Source organism: Acartia tonsa, chromosome 10 (genome assembly GCF_053477335.1).
Source record: "Acartia tonsa isolate MP-2025a chromosome 10, ASM5347733v1, whole genome shotgun sequence".
Taxonomy (NCBI): Eukaryota; Metazoa; Arthropoda; class Copepoda; order Calanoida; family Acartiidae; genus Acartia; species Acartia tonsa.
The window spans coordinates 47,158,728-47,181,323 of NC_137269.1; the positions used below are offsets into that span (position 1 = coordinate 47,158,728).

General features: G+C 32.9%; 2 protein-coding genes across 6 annotated transcripts; both read right to left on the minus strand.

Moving 5' to 3' along the window:
* Positions 1-1,551: 1,551 nt before the first annotated feature.
* Positions 1,552-5,730, minus strand: LOC145330185 (uncharacterized). 2 transcript variants are annotated; one of them, XR_013883299.1, is made up of 7 exons: positions 5,437-5,730; positions 4,571-4,640; positions 3,315-3,441; positions 3,141-3,207; positions 2,522-2,615; positions 1,946-1,983; positions 1,552-1,634 (listed from the first exon to the last, which is right to left on the minus strand). XR_013883299.1 is itself a non-coding variant. In XM_080174784.1 (6 exons), the coding sequence occupies exons 1-5, from the start codon at positions 5,728-5,730 to the stop codon at positions 2,556-2,558; spliced, it is 618 nt and encodes a 205-aa protein (XP_080030910.1). In that variant the 3' UTR covers positions 1,843-1,983; positions 2,522-2,555. The 2 variants fall into 2 exon arrangements, 1 of the variants encoding a protein (XP_080030910.1); XM_080174784.1 differs by lacking the exon at positions 1,552-1,634 and having other exon boundaries at positions 1,843-1,983.
* LOC145330184 (uncharacterized) lies at positions 5,641-22,378 on the minus strand. 4 transcript variants are annotated; one of them, XR_013883297.1, is made up of 21 exons: positions 22,001-22,378; positions 20,969-21,247; positions 20,121-20,191; positions 19,653-19,774; positions 19,065-19,216; positions 18,415-18,526; positions 17,563-17,723; positions 16,985-17,134; positions 16,402-16,481; positions 14,895-15,093; positions 14,481-14,575; positions 14,133-14,182; positions 13,268-13,724; positions 12,574-12,913; positions 12,057-12,150; positions 11,131-11,236; positions 10,459-10,607; positions 9,497-9,585; positions 8,354-8,397; positions 6,296-6,557; positions 5,641-5,877 (listed from the first exon to the last, which is right to left on the minus strand). XR_013883297.1 is itself a non-coding variant. In XM_080174783.1 (20 exons), exons 1-20 carry the CDS (start codon positions 22,289-22,291, stop codon positions 6,545-6,547), a joined length of 3,054 nt encoding a protein of 1,017 aa, XP_080030909.1. In that variant the 5' UTR covers positions 22,292-22,378; the 3' UTR covers positions 6,156-6,544. The 4 variants fall into 4 exon arrangements, 1 of the variants encoding a protein (XP_080030909.1); XR_013883296.1 differs by having other exon boundaries at positions 5,641-5,902; XR_013883298.1 differs by having other exon boundaries at positions 5,734-5,855.
* Between the last annotated feature and the right edge of the window lie 218 nt (positions 22,379-22,596).

Below are 22,596 nucleotides of genomic sequence, written 5' to 3' on the forward strand. Positions count from 1 at the left end.
CATAAACATTATCATGTATCAAGAATTTTAACAAATTTACTCACAATTTAGCTTTGACTCTTTTATTTATATTCTGATTTTTCAGTTTTGACACTATACAAGTGTTAATGTCCATTTGTCCTACCGTTTCAGGGCTTCGCTTTTATGGATGTTGTCATCCTTGTTTTTATTTGTTTCTAAAAAGGCTCAGATTTAGGATCCTTCATATTAACTATTAAAAGTTAACTAAACGTCCTAGGAAATTCTTAATGCAAGGTTTGAAAGAAATAGAACAATTTTGACGACATTAGAAGCAAAGCTCTTTACTACAGGCAAACGGACAAGACCTAAAGATAGAAAAGTTTACACACTAATCAAAAATAAATGCATTAATATATTTATATATATTTTTGTGAATAATATAGCAATAATTAAATCATAAATATGTGCAAATTTAGTAAGAATCACAATCGTACATTTAAATTTAGTTTAAATAGTATTAAAGACAGTTTTCCGCTGATATTAAGATGAAAATTAACAAGATTAAAACGTCGGTGACCCGGGCAACAAATCATGTATTAATTCTATTATTTTTATTTAAATATAAGTAAGAAATTGACTGTAATACGATGCTATACATAATTTTTCAGTATGGCTGAGAACCAGTTCTAATCCAGCGAATTAATCGGTTGTGAAGCCACTCTGGAAATAGATATTATATTTTTAAATATGTTGAGACTAGATGACCAAAACTGTTTTAAATCCTGAACACTTGAGGATAAGTTTAAGTATTCAACTGTAAACAATAACTAAACTAAATCAAAATAATGCATAATTTTAACTTAATTTTGGGATCAGTCGTAGTTATTAAATACTAATGTAGCTCCGCAAAAACAGCTAAAATTTTGGAATGAATTCAGTTGTGGGCTATATATATAACTGGAAATTTTAAATGATTAAGAAATTGGAATGTATTTAATAGGTGATTAAATATATATATCAATAAGATAAAATACATTTGTAAAAATATATCAGCAAAATATTTTTAGTTTTTTCAGTAGGAGTATTAATAATAATTGTTTGAACTTCTTCCTTAAATAAAAAAAAACAATTTTTTAATATACAAATTATCTTTTTAAAACTTTGCACTTTATCTGCAAACAAAATAAAAATTCTGACTAAACAAACATCACAAATATTTTAGTCATGAAAAGTAATTTAAAATTTGCATTAAATTTGTTTTATACAAATAGAAAACAGATTTAAAGCAGCAAAAAAATTTAAAAAGTCTTTTGCTATAACAAAAAAATCTGTAATAATATCCAAGGCTTATAAATTTTAAAAACAAATATAGTAATATATACTAGCTGCTACGCCCCCTAGAGGCCTCTAGGGGCACCTGAGAGATCCTCAACTTTCAATTTTTAAAAATTTTTTAGGGATATATTTTTTTCCAATGGCATTTATCTCCTAAAATTAGATTATTATGATCCTTCCCTGGACCTATAAGAAGCTTTACTGTAAAGGAGTAACCTTTTGGTAAAGCTGATAGAGAAACCTTAAGTTACAGAAAAATAGAAAGACAAACATCCTGTTACTTTACTATTATATAAGGATACATTGATATTGGATAAGAGGAGTAATGTGATTTGAAATCCTTATACTAAAGTAACAGGATGTTTGTTTGTCTGTATGTCTGTACCGAAGGATCTCGCTAACCGCTGAACCGATCGGGTTCTCCTTAACAGGGTAGATTCCCATGGGTCCCGGGAGGGTTTATAACTATTTTGGGGGAGGGTACCACCACCCTCCCAAGAGAAATGACAAAAAAATCGAATTTTTTTTAATATATGGGAGACTTCAACGTAACATAAAGAGGTATCGTACGTAAAGAATTATCATAGAGACTTTAACAAACAAAAACATTTAAAGTGCCACTAGAGGCCTCTAGGGGCGTAGCCGCTAGTTGTAGATATTTGATAATGGTTTCGATGTCATCAAATCCTAAAAGAAAAACACCGATTACAACAAAATAATTCAGAAAACAAATATCAATGGATGAACAAACGGACAAAATAAGTTACAAGGCAGATTTTCAGAGGTCATAAAAGACAAAAGTGGTAAAATATGTAAATAATAAACAATAGAAAAAATCACGAAACCTTTCAAAGAAAAATATTTAAGTACTTTCTAGCAAGACCGATAAAGTTAGTTGAATGCTCTTTGGTAAGGGGTATATTCAACAAAAATATTAGTAGTCTATCCTAAATAGTAGCCGAGAAAATTTCATTTCCCCCATAGCGACACAGACGGACGGACAGACAAAGTAAATTATAGAGAGTAGCTTCTTTATTTATGAAGATGAGATTTTGTGCTACTATAGTACTTCAAGCTACAAGAAGGGATTTTAAGGGATAAAACATTGGACGTGAAATAGTTGCACATCTCAAATGATAAAAGTACTGTATTCTGTAAGACAAGGAATAAGAAAAGTATAACTATAAAACTTTGGATACCATTCCAACTTTTAGTGATAGCTTACTTGAGTATATTTGAATAAAAGTATTTTTCCCATTCTAGAAGAAAGTTCCTTTCTTTTGTGTCATGACAACTGTTCCACCGTGCATAGCAGCCAACTAAAATAAAAGATTATGTCCATTAGTTATTAAAACTGTTAAATCATACCTATAGTCCCTTTCGTGGCAACGCCCCTTAAGGGGCGTTTCTTCGTATTTTCAAAGTAGCTTCTCTCCTATTTCTAGCTCCTGCGGGGGGCCTCTAACCCTGCGGGGCAATCACCTAACCCAATATAACCTAACATAGCCTATTAAAAGCCATTTTGAAAATACGACGAATCGCCCCTTAAGGAGTGTTGCCACGAAAGGGACTACACCCGTTTATTCTAACATGCTGAACTTTTTTGATAAATTATCATATTTGTCTGATATTTGGAATAACGATTCCTAGAACAACAAGGTACAATATCATAAGCGAAGGTTTCATTCAATTATCTCTAAAATTAAAAGTGAAAAAAAACAAAACAAAGTATTGCTAGTATACCTATTAAGTTAAAAGTAACAACAAATACCACCCTCCACACTCAATAGCGACTCCTACGAAAAGTTTGACCCCCACCAAACTTAATGTGTGATTAAATATACCTGTGCAGCCGTTGGTTTAACTCCAGGTGGAGGAGGAGGAATTGAGGGGGGTGCAGTCTTCGTAAACCTTAACAATAAAATTATTGGCAATAAATCACTACATATGACATATTTCTCCACTTTAAAGAATTTTATATGTTTCTTAAAACAGCTATTAATAAAAATAAATAAAACCTGGCATATTTATCAAACTCAGCGTGTACAACAACTCCTGGTGGGGGCAGGGGAGCATTTGCCTGGCCATGCTGAGCTGCGTGCTGGTGCAGATACTTCTGCTGATACATCTGCTGTTCTATACACCCTGTGAAAGAAAAAATGTAAAATTATCCTTATATAAAAGTAACAGGATCTCTGTCTTTCTTTGTGTCTGTACCAAAGGATCTCACTAACAACCGCGCCGAACCGATATGGGTTTCCTTTACAGTGTAGCTTCTCATAGGTCCTGGAAAGTTATATATAGCTATTTTGGGGGAGGCTACCACCACCCTACCAAGAGAAAAATGGCAAAAAAACAATAAAATATAACTACCCCCATCAAGCGACCGAATTTTTTTTGGTAAACAGCTGATCTTAACATAGATTTGAAAAAAAAACATTTTAAATGTCCCTAAAGGCCTCAAGGGGCGTAACCGCTAATTAGGGTTGTGCCGGATATCTGGCCAACGTTCAATATCCGGCCGGATAACCGGATATCCAGCATGAGAAATCAGTCGGATATCCGGTATCCGGATAGTTTCAATTCCCGGTATCCGGCTGGATATTGAAAATGGCCGTATATCCGGCCCAACCCTACCGCTAATCAATAATACAAAGTAGTACGATGTCTGTCTGTCTGTCCGTCTGAAGCTTAAGATCTCGGTAACCACTGAACCGATCGGATTCTACTCTTGAGGGTATATACCTATTGGTCCTGTGGTGGTTTTAAGCTATTTTCTTGGGGGGTGGGACACCCCTAACCCCCCCAAAAACAAAAAAATCCCCCCCTTATTTTTTATTTTGCTCTGGTACAGGCTTCCGCAGGCTGCCCTTTTTATTATTTTTTATTCCAGCATTTATTTTGAATGAAAGAATAGCAACATTCTCTCACTTAAAACAATAAATATTAATCTTTTTATCACCTCTTGGGGCAAAGCCCCTGGAGGCTAGGGGCGAAGCCGCTAGTATCTAATAAAGTGTAAAGTTCAAGTGAAGTAAGTTTTCAAAAAGTTGACAATCTCTCCGCAATGTGTAGGGAAGTTTCGTATTGGTCCTAGGTTACTTAATAGCCGGAGTAAATGACCATTTCCAATATTTTACCTGAATTTAAATATGAAAAAAGCTTTTTTTGAACTTTACACCAAATTTTACAGGAAACAGTGTTTAAATCGATAGGAAGAAACTAAAACGCATAAGTTACCAATCCAATCTTTCTACGGATTGGTTAAAGTTACCTCCATATTGAACAGTAGCTGAAGATCCCTCAGAAATTTGTTCACTATAAGCTGGTGGCGGATCATATGCCTAAATCATTTAAATTTATCATTTTACTACCTATATAGTTTGTTGCTAAAAAATACCCTTTTAATAAGGGGGGGTGGGGGGTTAATGCAACCATCTCGTAATCAGTGAGCAAATGGTACTTAGAATTCGAATTTTTATCTGGAATTTCGCATAAGTAATCCTTGGTAGGTCTATTTTCCCTAAATTGAACAAAAAGTTGGAAAAGTAACGGCTAACGGCTGGCCGCTCAGCAGTTAAGCCATTTTTAAAACTATTTTCAAGGGAAATCATCACGAAACCTATCTTCACATAATACTCTATGCTGCTCCAAAACGTTTTAAAACTGTTCTAGCCGCTAGTTGCTGGTACTAGAAATCTAAAAATGTTTTTTTTTTGTATCATTTCACATGATTTAAAGCAAAAACATGTTTTAAAAAGTTGATTCCTACATAATTTATGGCAAATTTACCCTAAAAATAGCCAAAAAAAACGGCTAAACGGCTGAGCCGTTAGCCGCTACTTTTTCAACTTTTTGTTCGATTTAGGGAAAATAGACCTACCAAGGATTACTCATGCAAAATTTCAGTTCGAAATTCGAATTGTAAGTGCCATTTGCTCACTGATTACGAGATAGTTGCATTAAAAAACCCTCCTTTAAAAAGTTAATTCTAAAAACACCATAAAAAAGTGTAAAGAAGCTTACTAAAAGCAAGAAGTAATAATTTAAGCATTGCTTTTATAAAAAAAAAACAGTTTTAGCTTCGCATTTTTTGATGGTATAATCTTTACTTTTTAGAATTATTTAAAAATGTGCTACCTGAAATTCTGGGGGAGGGGCACTGGATGCCCCGCCCCCAAATGCATCCTGTGGAGAGAAGGAATAAGGAGGTGGAGCTCCGTAACCCACACTCCCCTCTACTGGGGGTGGAGCGCTGTAACCATGTGGGGCCGGAGGGGGAGCTGACCCTCCTACTCCGCTTTTTTCCTCATTTCCTTGAGAAGAACTTTTGCTGCCAAATAATTTTTTCATTGTTTTTCTGTAATGGATTAAGATAAATTTGCTATGTAAATTTGTCTGCATTATAATAGATTTAATTTTGATTAAATACATTTCTACTCATTAAGAATTCTTAAATTTTATAATTGTTATAATATTTCTTATATATTTATATAATGATTATGACTTGATATATTTGATTAAAATGTATGTATAATAAGTACGATGCTTAGTTAAAACTAATGTATTATATAAATAATTCTTTAGTAGCGCATTTACTCTATAACTATAGAGTATGTCCGTTTATACGTCCGACAAATCTGTAATTTGATATGTCTCTATTAAGTTATTCAGGGATCTAAAGGGATAAGACAATAGCCGATAAAATGGTGTACATCCCCAAATGATGATACACAAAATTACCCCTTGTGTAGATTAAAATTAGTGTTTAAAACGTTTGAACCATCAAATCAAAATTTAATAAATGTCTCCAAGGTTGTTAAGCCAACTAATAAGAAAACGTTATTACAAAACTTTTGAGTCTAGTGTAATAAACAGCACATTGTCCTTTCTCTCTCTGCAATTTTTGGTGCATTCTTTTAATAATGCTATAATTTTCGTTTTAATCTTAAACTTGTTGCTGCACTGCTTATAACATACTAGTTCTTGTTAAAATTACTCTAAATAAAACAGACTGGATGATACATAAAAACAAAATATCACAATAATAAGCTCTTGGATAATATTTCTCAAATAAAGAGAAAATAGAATATATTTATAGATCTTTCATTAAAGATCTTTATAAGATAAAATTATACCTAATCAAAATAACTTTAATTATTTTCGACAGGTTGGAGACAATGATTTATTTTGATACTTAATAGGTTTGAACCATTAAAAATAATTTTTCTTTAAGTTTCCGATCAGTTTATTCAGTCTCCCTGAAAATAAAACAATATATTAATAAACACAAATTACGAGCCGAGAATAGTTATTTATCGCATCGTATTATAAAAAAGGGGTAGTTGCACGAAATGCATTTTAACTTGAATTTAGTGAACTACAAAGTTACTACCATGTAGTTTTAAAAATATCAAGACTTGAATCGTATTCTTGTGATATAAGCAATCTATATAGCTTCTATTATCAAAAAACAGCATGGCGACTAATTAAGTGATGTCTAATTGTTTGTTATTTATTGTAAACCCCGAACAAACATATTATGCAAATCTGAATTTTCAAAATAGCAGCTTTATTATTCATTTAGGATGATTTTACAATAAATATGAAATGTAGATGCCTCTTTTGGTTACAAAATTCCACTGTTATTTTTTAATTAATCAGCACCAATAAAGCACAAGATCTCAAAAACAGCATTTGGGGGTAATACTGGTGAACAAATATATTATGCAAATCCAAAACAAAGCAACAAAAAAAAGTTTTTGGGCACTTTTTTCCTCTTTTAAAGATTGATTATGATAAAATAATATTTTTTCTAAATAAGAAATGATTGAAAAAAATAAATTCGATCCCTATCACTTTAGAGGACAGCTGCTGACCCCCAGTCTTATGGATGAACCTAAATACATGTTAAAGATAAAAATTACCCTGAAAAGTTAAGTATACAAAAATGTTTTTTTATGTGTTAAAAAAATTCATTTTAAAATCTTGATTTTGAGGATGATGACCTTTCAGATGCTCCTGTTGGTGGTGATGGTGAGCCAAATGTTATCTAAGTACATGCCCATTACAACAACTTGTCTATTAACCTATGTACCATTTTTTGTAGTCATAGCAGCCTCCAATGGAGCCTTCCGACAAGAAATATAACCATCTTCTAAAAACTACAGTATTCACCTTATGAATTGAAGTAAATAAAATTGCAATTCTTTTCTTTTTAATAATGCTGGGCTTGAGGATGCTATAACTACAAAAATTAGATCATAGTTTAATATATAAGTTGTCATCATGGACATGCACTTTGATAACATTTGGCTCACCATCACCACCAATAGGGGCATCTTAAAGGTCATCATCCTCAAAATCAAGATTTTAAAATAGACCAAAAAACATTTTTGTATAATTTTCAGGGTAATTTTTATCTTTAACATGTATTTAGGTTCATCCATAAGACTGGGGGTCAGCAGCTGTCCTCTAAAGTGATAGGGATCGAATTTATTTTTTTCATACATTTATTATTTAGAAAAATCATTAATTTGTACCTTATACTATATTTCATAATAATTAATGCATAAATCCCTTAAAAAATTATTATTTTATCATAATCAATCTTTAAAAGAGGAGAAAAGTGACAAAAAACCTTTTTTTTTTGCTTTGTTTTGGATTTGCATAATATGTTTGTTCACCAGTATTTCCCCCAAATGCTGTTTTTGAGATCTTGTGCTTTATTGGTGCTGATTAATTAAAAAATAACAGTGGAATTTTGTAACCAAAAGAGGCATCTAAATTTCATATTTATTGTAAAATCATCCTAAATGAATAATAAAGCTGCTATTTTGAAAATTCAGATTTGCATAATATGTTTGTTCGGGGTTTAATACAAAATCATATATGTTTGATGGTTAACTTAAGCTTGAAATAATTTATCTAAAGTAAACTTCATGCAACTATCCCTTTAATCACAAAATTGATTAATATAATACACTGGCCCGTCGCCCTTTTGATTTATTATTATCGAAACAAAAATAAAATTTAAAACACACAAAACAATACTTACTTGATAATTTTCAACATGGAGAAGATAAAATTCTGTTCTTGTTCCTAAAAGAAACAGATTTAAAGATAATTAGGTTTATTGCTTTATTTTATTTTTTAGAATTTCAGTATCAAGGAAAGAAAATGAAATAGCAGGTTCGTCGTATTTAAACAGTAGCTTTTCTCCTATTTCTAACCCCTGTGTGACAATAATTAACATTTACATTTACCTAAAATAACCTATCAAAGGCTACTGTGAAAACACGACAAAACCGGCTACTTCGTTTTCTTTCCCTGATCCGAATTTTACAATGTTTTCATTAAGACGTTTTAAAATAATAACATAATAGTTTTTTTAGCAGAGATTCTGCATAATTCAGGTACAAGACACTAGCGGCTGCGCCTAAAGAGGCCTCTATAGGCAATAAGGGAGTTCAGTTGTTGTCGATAAATGATATCATTGTTTTAAAAAGAAAAGTAAATAATTGCTTTTTATTGGCATATGGTGTATTTTTTCACGAGCCGATTTGTTAAAAAAAATCTAATTAGGTTTAACAGTTATCAAGATCTTTAGATACACACAACAGACAGACACATATCCTAATATAAGAATGATCAAATAAAAACGTTATGATAATAAAAATTATAATAATTTAAGGTGTCAGTTAATTCAATGGATTGAAGAAAAAAACAATATGTCTTGAGTTATTTTTCTTTTCTTTTACACTTACAAACTTAATTCTTATGACCTTTAATAGCTTTACATTCCATTTATAGCCAAAACCACCCAATAATAAATTTTAAAAAATTAAATATAAACAAAAACCCAGGGTGGTTTATGAAGCTTCCCTGAAAAGAAGAACTTAATGGTTTAGCTGTTGGCAAGATCTTAACAAGCAGAGGGACAAAGTCCTTTATATGAGACAAGCAAAGCCCCTAGCATCAAGGGTCTCTATATTTTAAAGGACGGAGAGAGGCTAGAAAATAGCTTTAAACCATCCATTAACTTCAATCTTAAAATAAATTAGCCTAAAACCATCACAGGACCTAAGTGATACTTACCTAAAATAGAGAACACAATCAGTTCAGTTGTTATTCAGATCTTAAGCTTCAGACAAAAAAAAACTTACTACTTTATAATAGGATAATAATTAACAAAAATTACCTTAGTCAAACTAATTTGAATTGAATTACTGGAAAGTAATAATTTTGATGTTTCTATCAGACTGTGTAAAGTTTCTGGATCACAGGATTCTATATAAAAAAGTATTGTCTTAAACTTCTAATAATAGTAAAAAACTCTCCTTTGACAATTTAAAGAGAGGGGTAGTTTGTTGGTATTGTTATCAACCTAATTAATTTTGGCTAATTAGTTCAGTTATGTGAATAAAGTTTATATTTAAAAAATCAGCTCATTATCTCTAACAGTCAGTTCATAACTTATAAGGGGGGGAAGGGAGAAAGTGACACTTTTTGAAACCAAAACTAAAAGTCAAAGAAACTCAACTAAAAAAAAGAGTTACAGGTCTGACATTTTGCATGGCAGTTGCTTTATAGGTGTACAATATGGAACTTTGAAGAAACGGCGTCGCAACCGCCGAAAACCGCCGAGAAAAGGCAAAAAAAATTTCGGCGGTTTTCGGCGGTTGCGCCGCCGTTTCTTCACAGTTCCATATTTTACCCCTATAAAGCAACTGCCATGCAAAATCTTAGACCTGTAAGTTGCTGTAACTCTTTTTTTAGTTGAGTTCCTTTGTTGACTTTTAGTTTTGGTTTCAAAAAGTGTCACTTTCGCCCCCCCCCCCCTTTTAGTGATCTGTAAAATAACTCTCCTCTGACAATTTAAGGGGGGGGGGGGAGTTTGTTGTTATAGTTTAAGTTATCAACCTAATTCTTTTTGGCTTCTTAGTTCATTTATGCCAATAGTTTTTATTTAAAAAATCAGCTCATTAGTGTTCTGAGGGGAGGGAGGGGGGGGGGGTGGGGGGTGGGTGTTAACCCATTAGCCCCTAAAAGGAAAGTTCTAAAATACAATGTTCAAAGTTTTACCGGTCGAGTGCAACCTTCAGACAAAAATGGTGTAACCAAAGTGTTAACAAAATATCACGGCCTATTTCAACGTCTAACCTTTTTGTTCCTTGGAAGGCAGACCAGATTGATTTCTATATCTGGAGAGGAATCTTTTCTTGGTGGCCGCCTCCTGGTCCTCCAGCTTCACAGGCTCTGGCCTCCTGCTGCCATCCTCAACATCCTGGAACTCTGCTGGCACTTCTAGCCTGGACACAACAGGAGATGTGAAATAAGCAAGGAAAAGTTATGTATCGCATCGTATTATAAAGAGCTTTCCGAAATGTACAATTATAAGATTAAACCAAGTTTTCTAGCCCCGAGATACCTATATACAATATACAATGACATTCTTATATTCGTTGTTGAAAATTTTAAAAAAAAACTCAAGACGCTAATTTTAGTCTAACAATTAAGAATCCGAATCCGCTATTAAAATAACGGATTCCGGATTCTGATTCTGGATTCGGATTGCCAACCCTAAGAGTAATATAACATTTCATGACATATTCACTGATTCAGGTAGGTACTATTTTATGTAGCAAAGCAACTATATAATTAGACATGTCTATCTACAAGACACATATTTATTTTTTATGCTCTATAAAACATTTAAACTTTGGTTCATCCACAATTTTTGTGCTTCGCCACTTATGGGTGTTGTCATCCTTGTTTTTGTTATCATTATTAGTCAAATACATTTCTGTATAAAAAAAATAATATAAAGCTTACCTATTTTCTTCAAAAAGCTTTTTAAGAATAACTTTCTCTTGCATGTTGAGATTTTTAATTGGATCATATTGATGAGTGCTTTGCATGGCGTCTTCTTTGCTAATTCCTGAATCAATTTCGTAGTCAAGTTTTATTACTTCCCTCACTCCGTCCGTAGTTCTGTATGTATGAAAACTTGAAAAGCTAAGTTTATTTTCTTGAAAAAATTTATACTTTCCCTCAAGGTGCCTATCGAGCACCGCCTCTCTTCTTTTTGAAGTTAATTCAATTAAAAATATGAGGTTATTTTTTACTATCCTCGCTTTCCCATATAATCAATATATTAAAGGGTGAGCAAAAAAATGCGTACATTTTTAAAATTCAAATTGCGCGACTTGTGTTAATAGTAGAAAAATGTTTCGCATGCCGTTAGAACCACTATGAAGTTTTTGGAATTATAAGAACGATTATTCTGCTACATATAGTTAGGGAGCTACGTGTTAAAATGTCCCAACTGACTTAAAAGTTGACTTGCGACATTTTCAACGGTATGCCCACCTTTTTTCTACCATTAACACAAGCCGCACAATTTGAATTTTAAAAATGTACGCATTTTTTTGCTCACCCTTTATAACAAAATGCTCGACAAGGCAATTTTAGGGAAATGACCAAAATGTTTAAAACCTCATATTGTGACCATAAAAAGATAATTTATTAAAGGCAGTTGCTTCTACTTTTGGATGTTTTGCCAGAATTTAAGAAAAAACTAGTGTCTTAAATATAAATTGAATTTGTTTCAACCTCAAAGATTTTAAAATAAAAATCTATAGGTGTAAAGTTAAAATATAAAAAGGTGTTTTTGCCCATTTAAATCTTAAAAATTTCAAAACACATTAAAGCTACGCGTTTAGGACTTTCGACATCCATGATTTAATTAAAATATTGACCTGGAATCTGTTGTTCGTTTGGTGATTCACACGGAGTTAAAGTTGGAAGACTATGGACTGATGGAACTACTATATGACCAGGTCTTCTTTTATACTAAAATATAAATGACAATTATATTTTAACATTGAAAAGCTTCTAGGGTATTAGTAGATTATATTATAATTTTATAAAAATAACAAGGTGTCTGTAGCAAAAGATCTTGATAACCACTGAACCGATATGGTTCTCCTTAAAATTGAAACATTCTGAGGTGAGTTTTTAACTATTTTGTGGAAGGGAACCTAAGTCAGATTTCTCTTTATTAGTGTGACAGGATGTCTGTCTGTCTGTAGCGAAGAATCTAAATAACCACTGAACCAATATGGTTCTCCTTCATATTGAAGCTTCCTAGGTTCAGAGATGGTTTTAAACTATTTTTGAGAGGAAATATCGCCCACCCAGCAGAGTTCGCTGAAGTGTCTCAGAATAAATTTGAAGCCAAACTTCTAATTTATAATATGTGCAAGTATAATTTACCTTAAATCTATGAATATTAGAAGATGACCCCGCCCCCATACTCTGTCCTATGAAGTGTTTAGAACTACCCGCCACTGGTTCATTATCATAGCGCAGGCTGGGCCGTTCTTGTACTATCACAGGCGGCAGGGTGGTGTGGTGCCCATAATTTTCCCGCGTTTCCTTGCTGGTCGAGTCGCGGATTTGTTGTGCGTATGCCGTGGACAATTCGTAATTTCTTATTTCTTCTTCGTAGTTAATAGGGCATCGATCATTGATTTCTTTCAGGTAGGCGAGCTCCATGTTGGACATAATTGGGAGATGGGAAGCTGCTACAATTGTGCTTTTTCTTGTTGGAGATCTATTAATTGAATAAGTTAACATTTAAAAACGGATAACTCTTAATTTAGAATTGAATAATCAAATATTTACTTTTTTTTAATATTGATTTCTATGACGATTTAGCGTTTTGTATAAGTCAAAAACATTATCGTTTTCCTACAAAAGGCATAAAATCTATGGGATCATGGAAAGAAAACGAAGCAGCAGGTTTCGTCGTATTTTCACAGTAGCTTTGATAGGTTAGGTTAGGTAAATATAAATGGTTGCCTCGCAGGGTTAGAAGGCTAGAAATAGGAGAGAAGCTACTGTAAAAATACGACGAAACCCGTTACTCCGATTTCTTTCCACGATCCAAACTATGTAATAACAATACCTTGAATCAATAGGAGTAGTCTTTGATAAACTTGAAGAAGTGCTTGAAAACGAGACCGATGACGTTTTATTTTGACTTGATAATTCAGCCAGCAATTTCCTGGCCATCTCTTCATCTCCTCCGCAAACTTGTAACAAACTTGTTTCTGTCAGAGACTCTGATAATTCTTTTCTCAAACTTGGCGACGTTTTCAGGGCTTTCAGGAGGCTCGCTGTTGAGGTGTCTTTTGTAGGTTGTTGCGAATCTTTGATTTGAATCTTTTTTGTTGGGGTACATTTTAAATCATCTATTTCGCTATTTCTTTTTAGAATGCCGTTGTTTTTATGAACTTCATTCTCGATTGAATTGATTGGTGCTGTTTGATATTGTGTAGGATGTGTGTTTCTATTACTTTGTATTTTTGTGGTGGTGTTGGTTGAATAGGGTGCAGGAGAAAACACTATATCAGGTACTTGATCTAAAAACAAGGAAGACAACATCCATAAGTAGCGAAGCCCAAAAAAATAATACGAACAAGAAGATTTAAAAAAGCATACCGGATGATCAGAAAATCTGGAAATGTACTTTTGATATCCTTGACCAAAAAAATTGTAAATCGGACAAAAAATACCGAAGATATGGGGGACAATGTGAAAAATATAAAAATAGCCAAAACCTTCAGCAGTCTATCTTTTATAAAAAAAAACAACGTGAAAACTAGATTTATAGATAAAACAAGATATAAGTTATTGAATTCATATATACTTCGAGTTTCAGCCTTGTGTGATATTTTCAAGTGATTATCACAGATTTAGTTGAGAAAATTCTATGATATTTAGACGTTATTTTTTATTCCTTTTCTAAACGTTTAATTTTTAAGTTTTACCTTTCGTTTGTCGCACCAAATTCGTTGGAATGTCCAAATTTTTCGAATGACTGAAAATCATTTGTTTTAATTTTTTCATTAATATCATAAGTCCGAACACCAAAATATATTCAAAAGTCGAAAATGACAATATTATAATTGGAAATAAATTTCCTTCAAGTCAGGTAGAGAGGGGACATCAGACCGTAAATTACAATGGTGGAACCAAAGTTTGTTAACCACGTTTTCTTATTCGTTGAATTTAAAGTGCTTTGTCCACTCCCTCCCTTTTAAGGTTATATATTTACTAATTTCAGCCATTTTCCACATTTAAGAATAATCTAAAAGGAAAATAAGAAAAACAAATTCCTTGAGCTAGAGTGTCTGTTTAGACCAGTTTGAGTTGTAAATTTTTTATCACAGAGTTGACAATTATAATGTTGCTTTGCAACGGTCAGATGCTCCTAAAAAAGTAAGTTTTTTTAATAACAAAATAATAACCGATTATATAAAGTAGTAAGGTTTTTTTTTTATCCGTAGCCTAATATTTCGATAACAACTGAACTGATTGAGTTCTTCTTTTTATAAAAGAATCACATAGGAACAGGATGGTTTCAGGCTATTTATTTTTTAAATTTCAGTCTTAGATGGTATTAGTCTATTATTATGAACTCTCTACCTTTCGAATTCAAAGTTCCTTATAAAAAAAAATTAAAACCAAGAAAAAAACATTAGTTTATCCACAGACTAAATGAAGCTAAAACTTTGCTATTTTTGAGATACCTTTTTATGAACAAAAAGATCATGTTTGGTGGGAAACAACTTAGTACAAGTTTGACACGCAACAGTTTTCTTGCCGTGCAGATTTTTATTGTGTCTTCTCAGGTTACTACTATCAGCAAAGGTACGGTTGCATACTTCGCATGAATATTGGGTGTCACGAGTATGAATGTTTCTGTGCTCCTTCAAATGATACCCAGTTCTAAAAAGAAATTATTTTTTATTTTTTAGACAAGGGGACTATGTACGAACGAGAGCAAGTAATGTTAAGCAACCTTCCAGCAGTGATGTAAGGCTTTTTTTTTGGTTGAAATGCTTGTTTTCTTTTATAGCGGGCTAAATGAATGAAAAGCGGTGGTAGATTTTAATAATGTAAACAGTTTGATTTATGTACTTTACAGTTTACAGCATCTGATGATGTCTTTTTCCGCATTATTTCATATTTTAGCAATTATGAGAAAACACCGGGTGGAGATGCAGCGGTCTTTCCTCAGTGTTTCCTCATTCTATCTCAATATTTACTGCTAGCTAAAACTTCCCCCCAAAAATCAAAATTTTAAAAAATTAAAATTTTGAATGTCTAATGCAGAGTTTCGGATCCGAATCCGCATATTTTTGAGTCCAAGGATCCGGATCGGGATCCTTGGACTCAAAAAAAATGCGGAAAAAATGGAAAAATCTACCTAAATTTATATAAAATTTCAGACATTCTCTTGATGAGAGCCAATCTTTAAGGTTTAGGTTCAGACTTGAAAATTATAAGTATTTTTGACTTCGAATTAAAGAATAAATATTTTCTGAAAAATTTGGTGATTTTATTTTTATTGTCAAGGATCCGGATCCGCAAAAAATCAATGCGGATCCGAAACACTGGTCTAATGAATAAATCATTTAGGTATACATTCAAATTTAGATTTTCTTTTGGAAGTTTGTAGTTTTTTGGCTAGTAGTAAATATTGAGATGGGATGAGGAAACACCGAGGAAACTGAGTACACAATCGGCAACTCAAATTCAACTGACCAATGCAGCTTTAGTATCCAGGGATCTTAAGGAATAAGCTAATGAAAATAAATTATTGTACAACTCCAATTAAAATAGAACTATTGATGGAAAAGAATCCGCAATTCTACTTTGTACCATCCAATCAAATTCTAATAAAGTCCCTAAAATACCTTAAGTTTAAAATTAAAGATTAGAGAACGTTAGTTTAAAATTGTGGTTATTGTTATAATTCACAATCCACTGTCACCTCCCTCCCTGGTAGGACCTAAGACAATACTAAAACAAAAAGGGAGGTAGCTTGTGCTAAAATTACGTAAAGGTGTGAGTTTTAAGGCTTAAAAACAGAAGTAGAACGATAATATTCACTAAATATAAATATATAAAATGTTTTGTCTAAGGTTCTTTTCAATAAACAATACACATATTTAGTGAATATTATAGTTCTACTACTGTTTTTAGCTTAAAACTCACAACCTACCTCCCCCTTATATATAAAATTAATTTCACCTGAAGCTAGCTCCGCAGATGTCACACTCGTATGGTTTCTCACCAGTATGAGTTAAGATGTGCCGTTTCAACTTTACTATCTAGAAAATATCAATCTTAACCATAAAATCTTTCTGTTTTATTTTACAACTAGTGTTGACAATCCGAATCCGAATCCGGAATTCGAAATCAGCAATCCGCCTAATTTTTGGACAATATTTGGACCCAGAATCCGAAATTCAAAGTGCGGATTCGGATTGCTAATTTTTATGACTTTAGTAGCACTTGTCTTATTATATTGCTAGAATTCGAAATTCAAAATCCGAAAATCCGCAAATCACAAAAAAAATAACAAATCCGCAATCCACGGATTAATCCAATTTTTTTTGGGCGGATTATTGTTAAAATCCGAATCCGGTCCGAAAATTGGGCGGATTGCCAACCCTAATTACAACACAAACAGAACAACTAAATAATATCCAATAATATCATACAATAAGTGTTGCTGAATTATGTGTTGCTTTTAAATTCTGCCAATATTAAACAAACTTACTTGGCAAAAATAGCGGGAAAATTTTTCGCCATTTTTAGAAAATTCACCAACCTGAAGGAATGACATTGAGCAAAGTGTACACTTGTAGGGTCTCTCTCCAGTGTGGGCAGACCGAATGTGGTACTTGAGGTGGGAAGAGCTGCGACATTGTTTATTGCAGTAGGAACATTCGTGCATTTTTTTCGGTATTCTTGATATTTTCTGATGAAAAAAAGAAAAGTAGATTAATAGAATGAAACTTAAAAGTGTAAAAATAATCATATATTCTAATATTTAATTACAAGATATTTTCCTTTCGTCCCGGCTAGTATTATAAAAGGTAAATCTAGAATCTCAGACAAAACAGCTAGAGAAGTACCATTAATCAACCATCCCCCAGTTATTAATCAGATTAAAAATTAAGGCTATATTTGGTTTGCTAACATTCCCCCTTATCGCCCCTTCTTCGGCTTGACTTTAGAGCGCCACCATGGGAGCACGCCTTAATGAGTGGGTACTGGGTAGTCATGCCTAGAAGTAGATATCTCAATCCTAGCTCCCATGATGGCACTCTAAAGTCAAATAGATAGCAGGATCGATAGAGGGCGGTATTATATTACCAAACCAACTATAGCCAAAGTAAATCATACCTTTCCCTTGCAGTTGATATGCTTGATACACTGGTCAAAAAGAAAAGTTTGCTGACACTTATTACAGAACAACAGAGCATGATCCTCGTCTCTGACCAAGATGTGTTCAGGTAACAACTTCTGGTCTCCCCGCCTTCCTTTGGATCTGTCTTGTCCCTCGCCTTAATAAGAAATCAAGAATTACGAACGATATAGGTATAATTATACAGTTCTCGTAAAACTAAATTAAAATATAAATGACACTTCTTAGAACCATTTTAAAAGCTGCTAAAATATAAATATTTATAAAAATAAATGTAAAACCAGTTTTTGGAATGAATTTTTTATGTATTATTTTTGACTAAAAAAAGCATTTACTAGCATAAAAGTACCACTTTTTCTGTTATTAACTAAATTAATGAAATGCATTGATCTTCACTTCATACATCGATTGAGACGTCTTTTTACTTTTACTTTTCCTAATAAATATGTTATATGAGCTTAAGAAATCCTGATGTTTAGAGAAAACTCTAAGTTAAAAGCTATGTCTATCAAAAACTTCAATCAATCATACAGAGATCTTTAGAACAGCTACTCTGTATTAATTTTACTATGTATTATACAGCGAGAAGCGGACAATGGGCTATTTAATTTATTACAATAATCCCTAAAGTTTTATAATTTCTTATTCGTTGGCTTAACAACTTTGGGGACTTTTAGTGAATTATGATTGGTTGGAACATTAAATTGATTGTTAAAACGTTAAAACCAATTATTTAAATCTACTGAAGTGTTAATTTTGTGTATCATCATTGGTGATGTTCATCATTTAATCGGCCATTGTCTTACCTCTTTAGATCCCTGGTATAATACCTGTTTCCTCTTGTTGACTAGTATCTCCATCACTGTTGGATTCAAAATCCATGGCGTTCTGGATTTCTTGTAGGAAATTTTGACTAACAACCATTCCTCGTTGGATCACTTCCTAACAATGTATTTAAATAATTAAGTTAAGAAAGAACAATCTATAATACAAAGTAGTACGATGTCTATCTGTCTCTCTGAAGCTTAAGATCTCAGTAACCACTGAACCGATTGGACTCTACTCTTCAGGGAATATACCTACTGGTCCTGTGATGGTTTTAAGCTATTTTCTTGGGGGGGGGAGGGGGGTAGGACACCCCCAACCCCCCCAAAAAATGAAAAATACCCCCTTGTTTTGAAATATATTGAAATAAAGGAGTGAGGGGGATTGTTATTTCGTTTATTTACTTTAGGTCAGGTTAAGTTAGGTTATATTGAGTACTGGGAAGGCCCGAAGGATTAGGGAACTTCAGGTTTAGGGTAAACTGCAGTGATTGGGCATAGGAAAAAAACAACCAACAATTTAATTTAAAAATAAGAGTATATCGTGCTCAACCGGCACTTTGTGTGAAAGCACCTAGAAGACGGTGTAAAGTGTAGAAACTTTCTTAGCAAAAACATACTTTTATTATAGTAGCTGCGCTAATAAGAAAACTCACCTCAGGATCTTGACTAGTGACATCTGGTGCTGGAGTAGCTTCACAATCATCCACTCTCTCCTCATTAAAATCTTCTTCAATAAAATCATCTACATGTCTTTCATCAACAGCCAGCAGGTTCATATCTTCATAGCTTCCTATTTCAGCTTCACCTAAAGAAATGATAGAATTCTTTGAATAGAATGGCATCGAAACTGATTAATATCCACTGGACTAGATTCAGTTCTGGGCCAAAATTACACAATTTTCTATTGATAGTTTTGTTGGCCCGGGACCTCGGCACCGGAGCCAACCAAATTTGAATTAATCTTGTATTGGTGGAACGTATAGATTAGGCTCGCAGAAAATTTTTAATTGACAAAAGAAGGCCTACAAATAATCTGGAATAGTCAATACTCAATAATAATGCACAGTTATCTAACAGTGCACATAAAAAATGCGCAAAAGACTTATTTTACACATTTTTTTCAGTGAAGTTTCGCATGTATTAGGATCTTGGGAATTCCAGATTATTTATAGGCCTTCTTGTGCAGAATCGTTAGGTACCAGAAACATTTTTCTATGAACTGCAATAGATCCGAAACTTACCTTGTAAGGAGTCATGTTCGATATAATTATCCTCTTCCGGTGCATCCTGTCTCAAGTGGGTCAACCATTTATCCAACATTGTCAACTTAGAGGCTGATATCACTCTGTCATATCTATACGATCTAAATATCAATAAACATTTAAATTATGTTTTGATATTTATAACTACACTTCAAATACAGTTTGCGGTCCTATGTTGGCTAAAAATAGCGATTAGACACTTTCATAGCAGCCTCGCTCCTGTTATATAAGGGCTCTATATTCGAAGGTAAAGAAAGAAGAAAAATAGCCTGAAACCATCCTATGGCCTAAATTTTAAAATAAAATACTATAAACTCATCCCGAAAACTTTTGTGAAGCTAAGTGGTTGGCGAGATCTAAACCGACAAACAAATTTCTTTTTACTTCTTAGGCACTCCTTGTTGTTGTTGTTTAAATTTGAAAATACCAATCTTTTTCTAAAAATACCTGTTTGAACCAACATCTAACTCTTCAAGAGCAAGATATCTTTCCTCGGGTTTATGTTCAGTAAGTATCTCCTAAGATTAGTTAAGAATCTTATCGTTACCATTAATAAAAACTATTTAATAGTAATTTACAACGTTAATAATGGCGAAGCTTATAAGAATATTTTTTTTAAATATGTAGAAACTAACTAGGTATGTTTGATACTGCGGAAGTATAAATTAAAGGACGTGACACGTAACACAGAAAATGTTAAAAGTAGAAAAAAAGTGCTAGATTAAAAAGATATTCTAACATAAAAGTGTACTTATAAAAGTTGTTAAGCTAAGGATAATTGAAACAAAAGCGAAGCTTTTTATGATTAGGATCTGTCCGTACTTCCAAACATCCGTCCGTAACTGATAGCTCTTTTCGTTAATTTGGCATATTATAATTGTCCTATCGATTTCAAACTTTGCATGGCGAATACTGTAACAATAAAAAGCGCAGCAACTCGAGCATTACCAGAAAGCCCATATGTCCAATTAAAACATGCTGATTTTTTAACGTTTTGATAAAAAAAATATGAATTGTAAAATTGTCCTATTCTTCTGATTTTTTAAATAATGATTCCAAGGGCATCAAGGTATAATATTATAAGCGAAGCTCTATAATCAAGTCTCAAGAAACATTATCCTATATTTAAAACATTCTGCAATAAATTCATACAATATCGGTTTGACTCATAAATTAATATTCTACTTATTAAGTTCTGACACCTTTAAGTTTTTCACCTCACTTTTGTTTGTCTCATTGTCTGATTTTAGAGCTTCACTATTTGGATGTTGTCATCCTTGTAAAAAAATGTCAACCTGTATTTTACTTGGACGACTGCATGCCTCTTCTGTTTCATCTTGATATTTGCTTGAGATAAGTTCCCCATTATCATGACTAGAGGCCTGAGCATCATTAACAACAAATTTTGGCACTAGTTTCTTTGGCAACATGGGATGGTTTATGCTCGGCGACCCTTGGAAGGATGGAAGTTCTTTGATATAGCTACCAGATTTGTTAAAATGTTTGTGGTGCCATTTTGGCGGGAAGGATGGTTCGTATCTGCTGGAGTCAAGTGGCGATTCTTCCCCAATATCCTAAAATAAAATACCTAGTTTGAGCATAAATGTAAAACAATAGAGGGGGGTGGGGTTCAATAACAAGATGTTCTCAACCCGTGAACTCTGTGCAGGGGTGTATATTCTGCACAAGATTCATTTTTTTCCCCTGCTGCAAATTTTTATATTTTTACCCCTCCTATTTTTTTCTAGCAAGGAAGGGGATATAATATGGAAAAATATTTTCAGAACTCTTTATTTTATTCATATTATGCCCCATTCGACATATTTTTTGTTTTTTTTTCACCAAAGAGGGAAGAAAAATAGAAAAAATGCTTTTAGTCCTCTTAATTTTTACATTTTGCCCCCCCCCCCCCCTAACCACATATTTTTTATTCGCTCCCCCCCCCTTAGCCGGGTTAAATTTGCAGAATATACACCCCTGACCCTGTGTAGACTTTTCATTGGGTCTTAGAAAATAATAATATCCATTAGCGTCGGAAATATTAACACACCCAAGTCATTACAAAAGAGCAGAAAGCAATATCATGCTAGCAAATGAAAAAGGACCCCAACCCTGGATGCAGGTAGTTATCTGGATTATATATCTATACTTATACATTTTTGTTTGGGCAAATATCTTTGTACCTAAATTTTTTTTTAAGAATAAAATGTGAATATGATTTTAAATCTAAATTAGAAGATAATACCTACAAAGTTTAAGTAAGCCAAAAAAAAAAGCTATACCATTAAGTATCATGTTTTTATAATCAATAAAAAATATTATTTTACCTGAAAGTGTTCTCTTAGTTCTCTTAATAGATCTTGTTCCATGCTTTTTTGTAACATTATAGTACCATTATCTTCATTATCAACTATTGCATTATCATTATCCTTGCCATTATCAATACAACCTTCATTGCTTTTCTCTTCAAAAGGAGATTTAATGTTTGCAGTATCTTCTACATCATCGTTTGAATAGTTGCTAGGAGATTTATCATTATCATATTGTGTTGTCATAAGATCTTGATCTTCATCTTTATCTCTTAGTTCCTTCCTGATACGTTCTTCGATATCAAGCATGGTTAGTTGAGGTTTTTTGTTGACATCAGGCTTTACAGTTTGTATTTGTGGTGCTTCTGAAAATTATGTAGGTATGTAATACAATATAAATATGAATGATTTTGTCTACACAGGTTTGAAGCTCCCAATTATGGTAAAGAATATATATTACCCCTTCCGATGATTAAAATTATTGCTAAGGGGGAAAGCGGGTGTGACACTTTTACTTTTCAAACGCCCTACGCCCCCCCCCCCCCCCATTTTTATGAAGCTTTTGAAAGGTCTAGGGAAGGTTAATAAAAACTATAATTATTTTATTTTTTCAC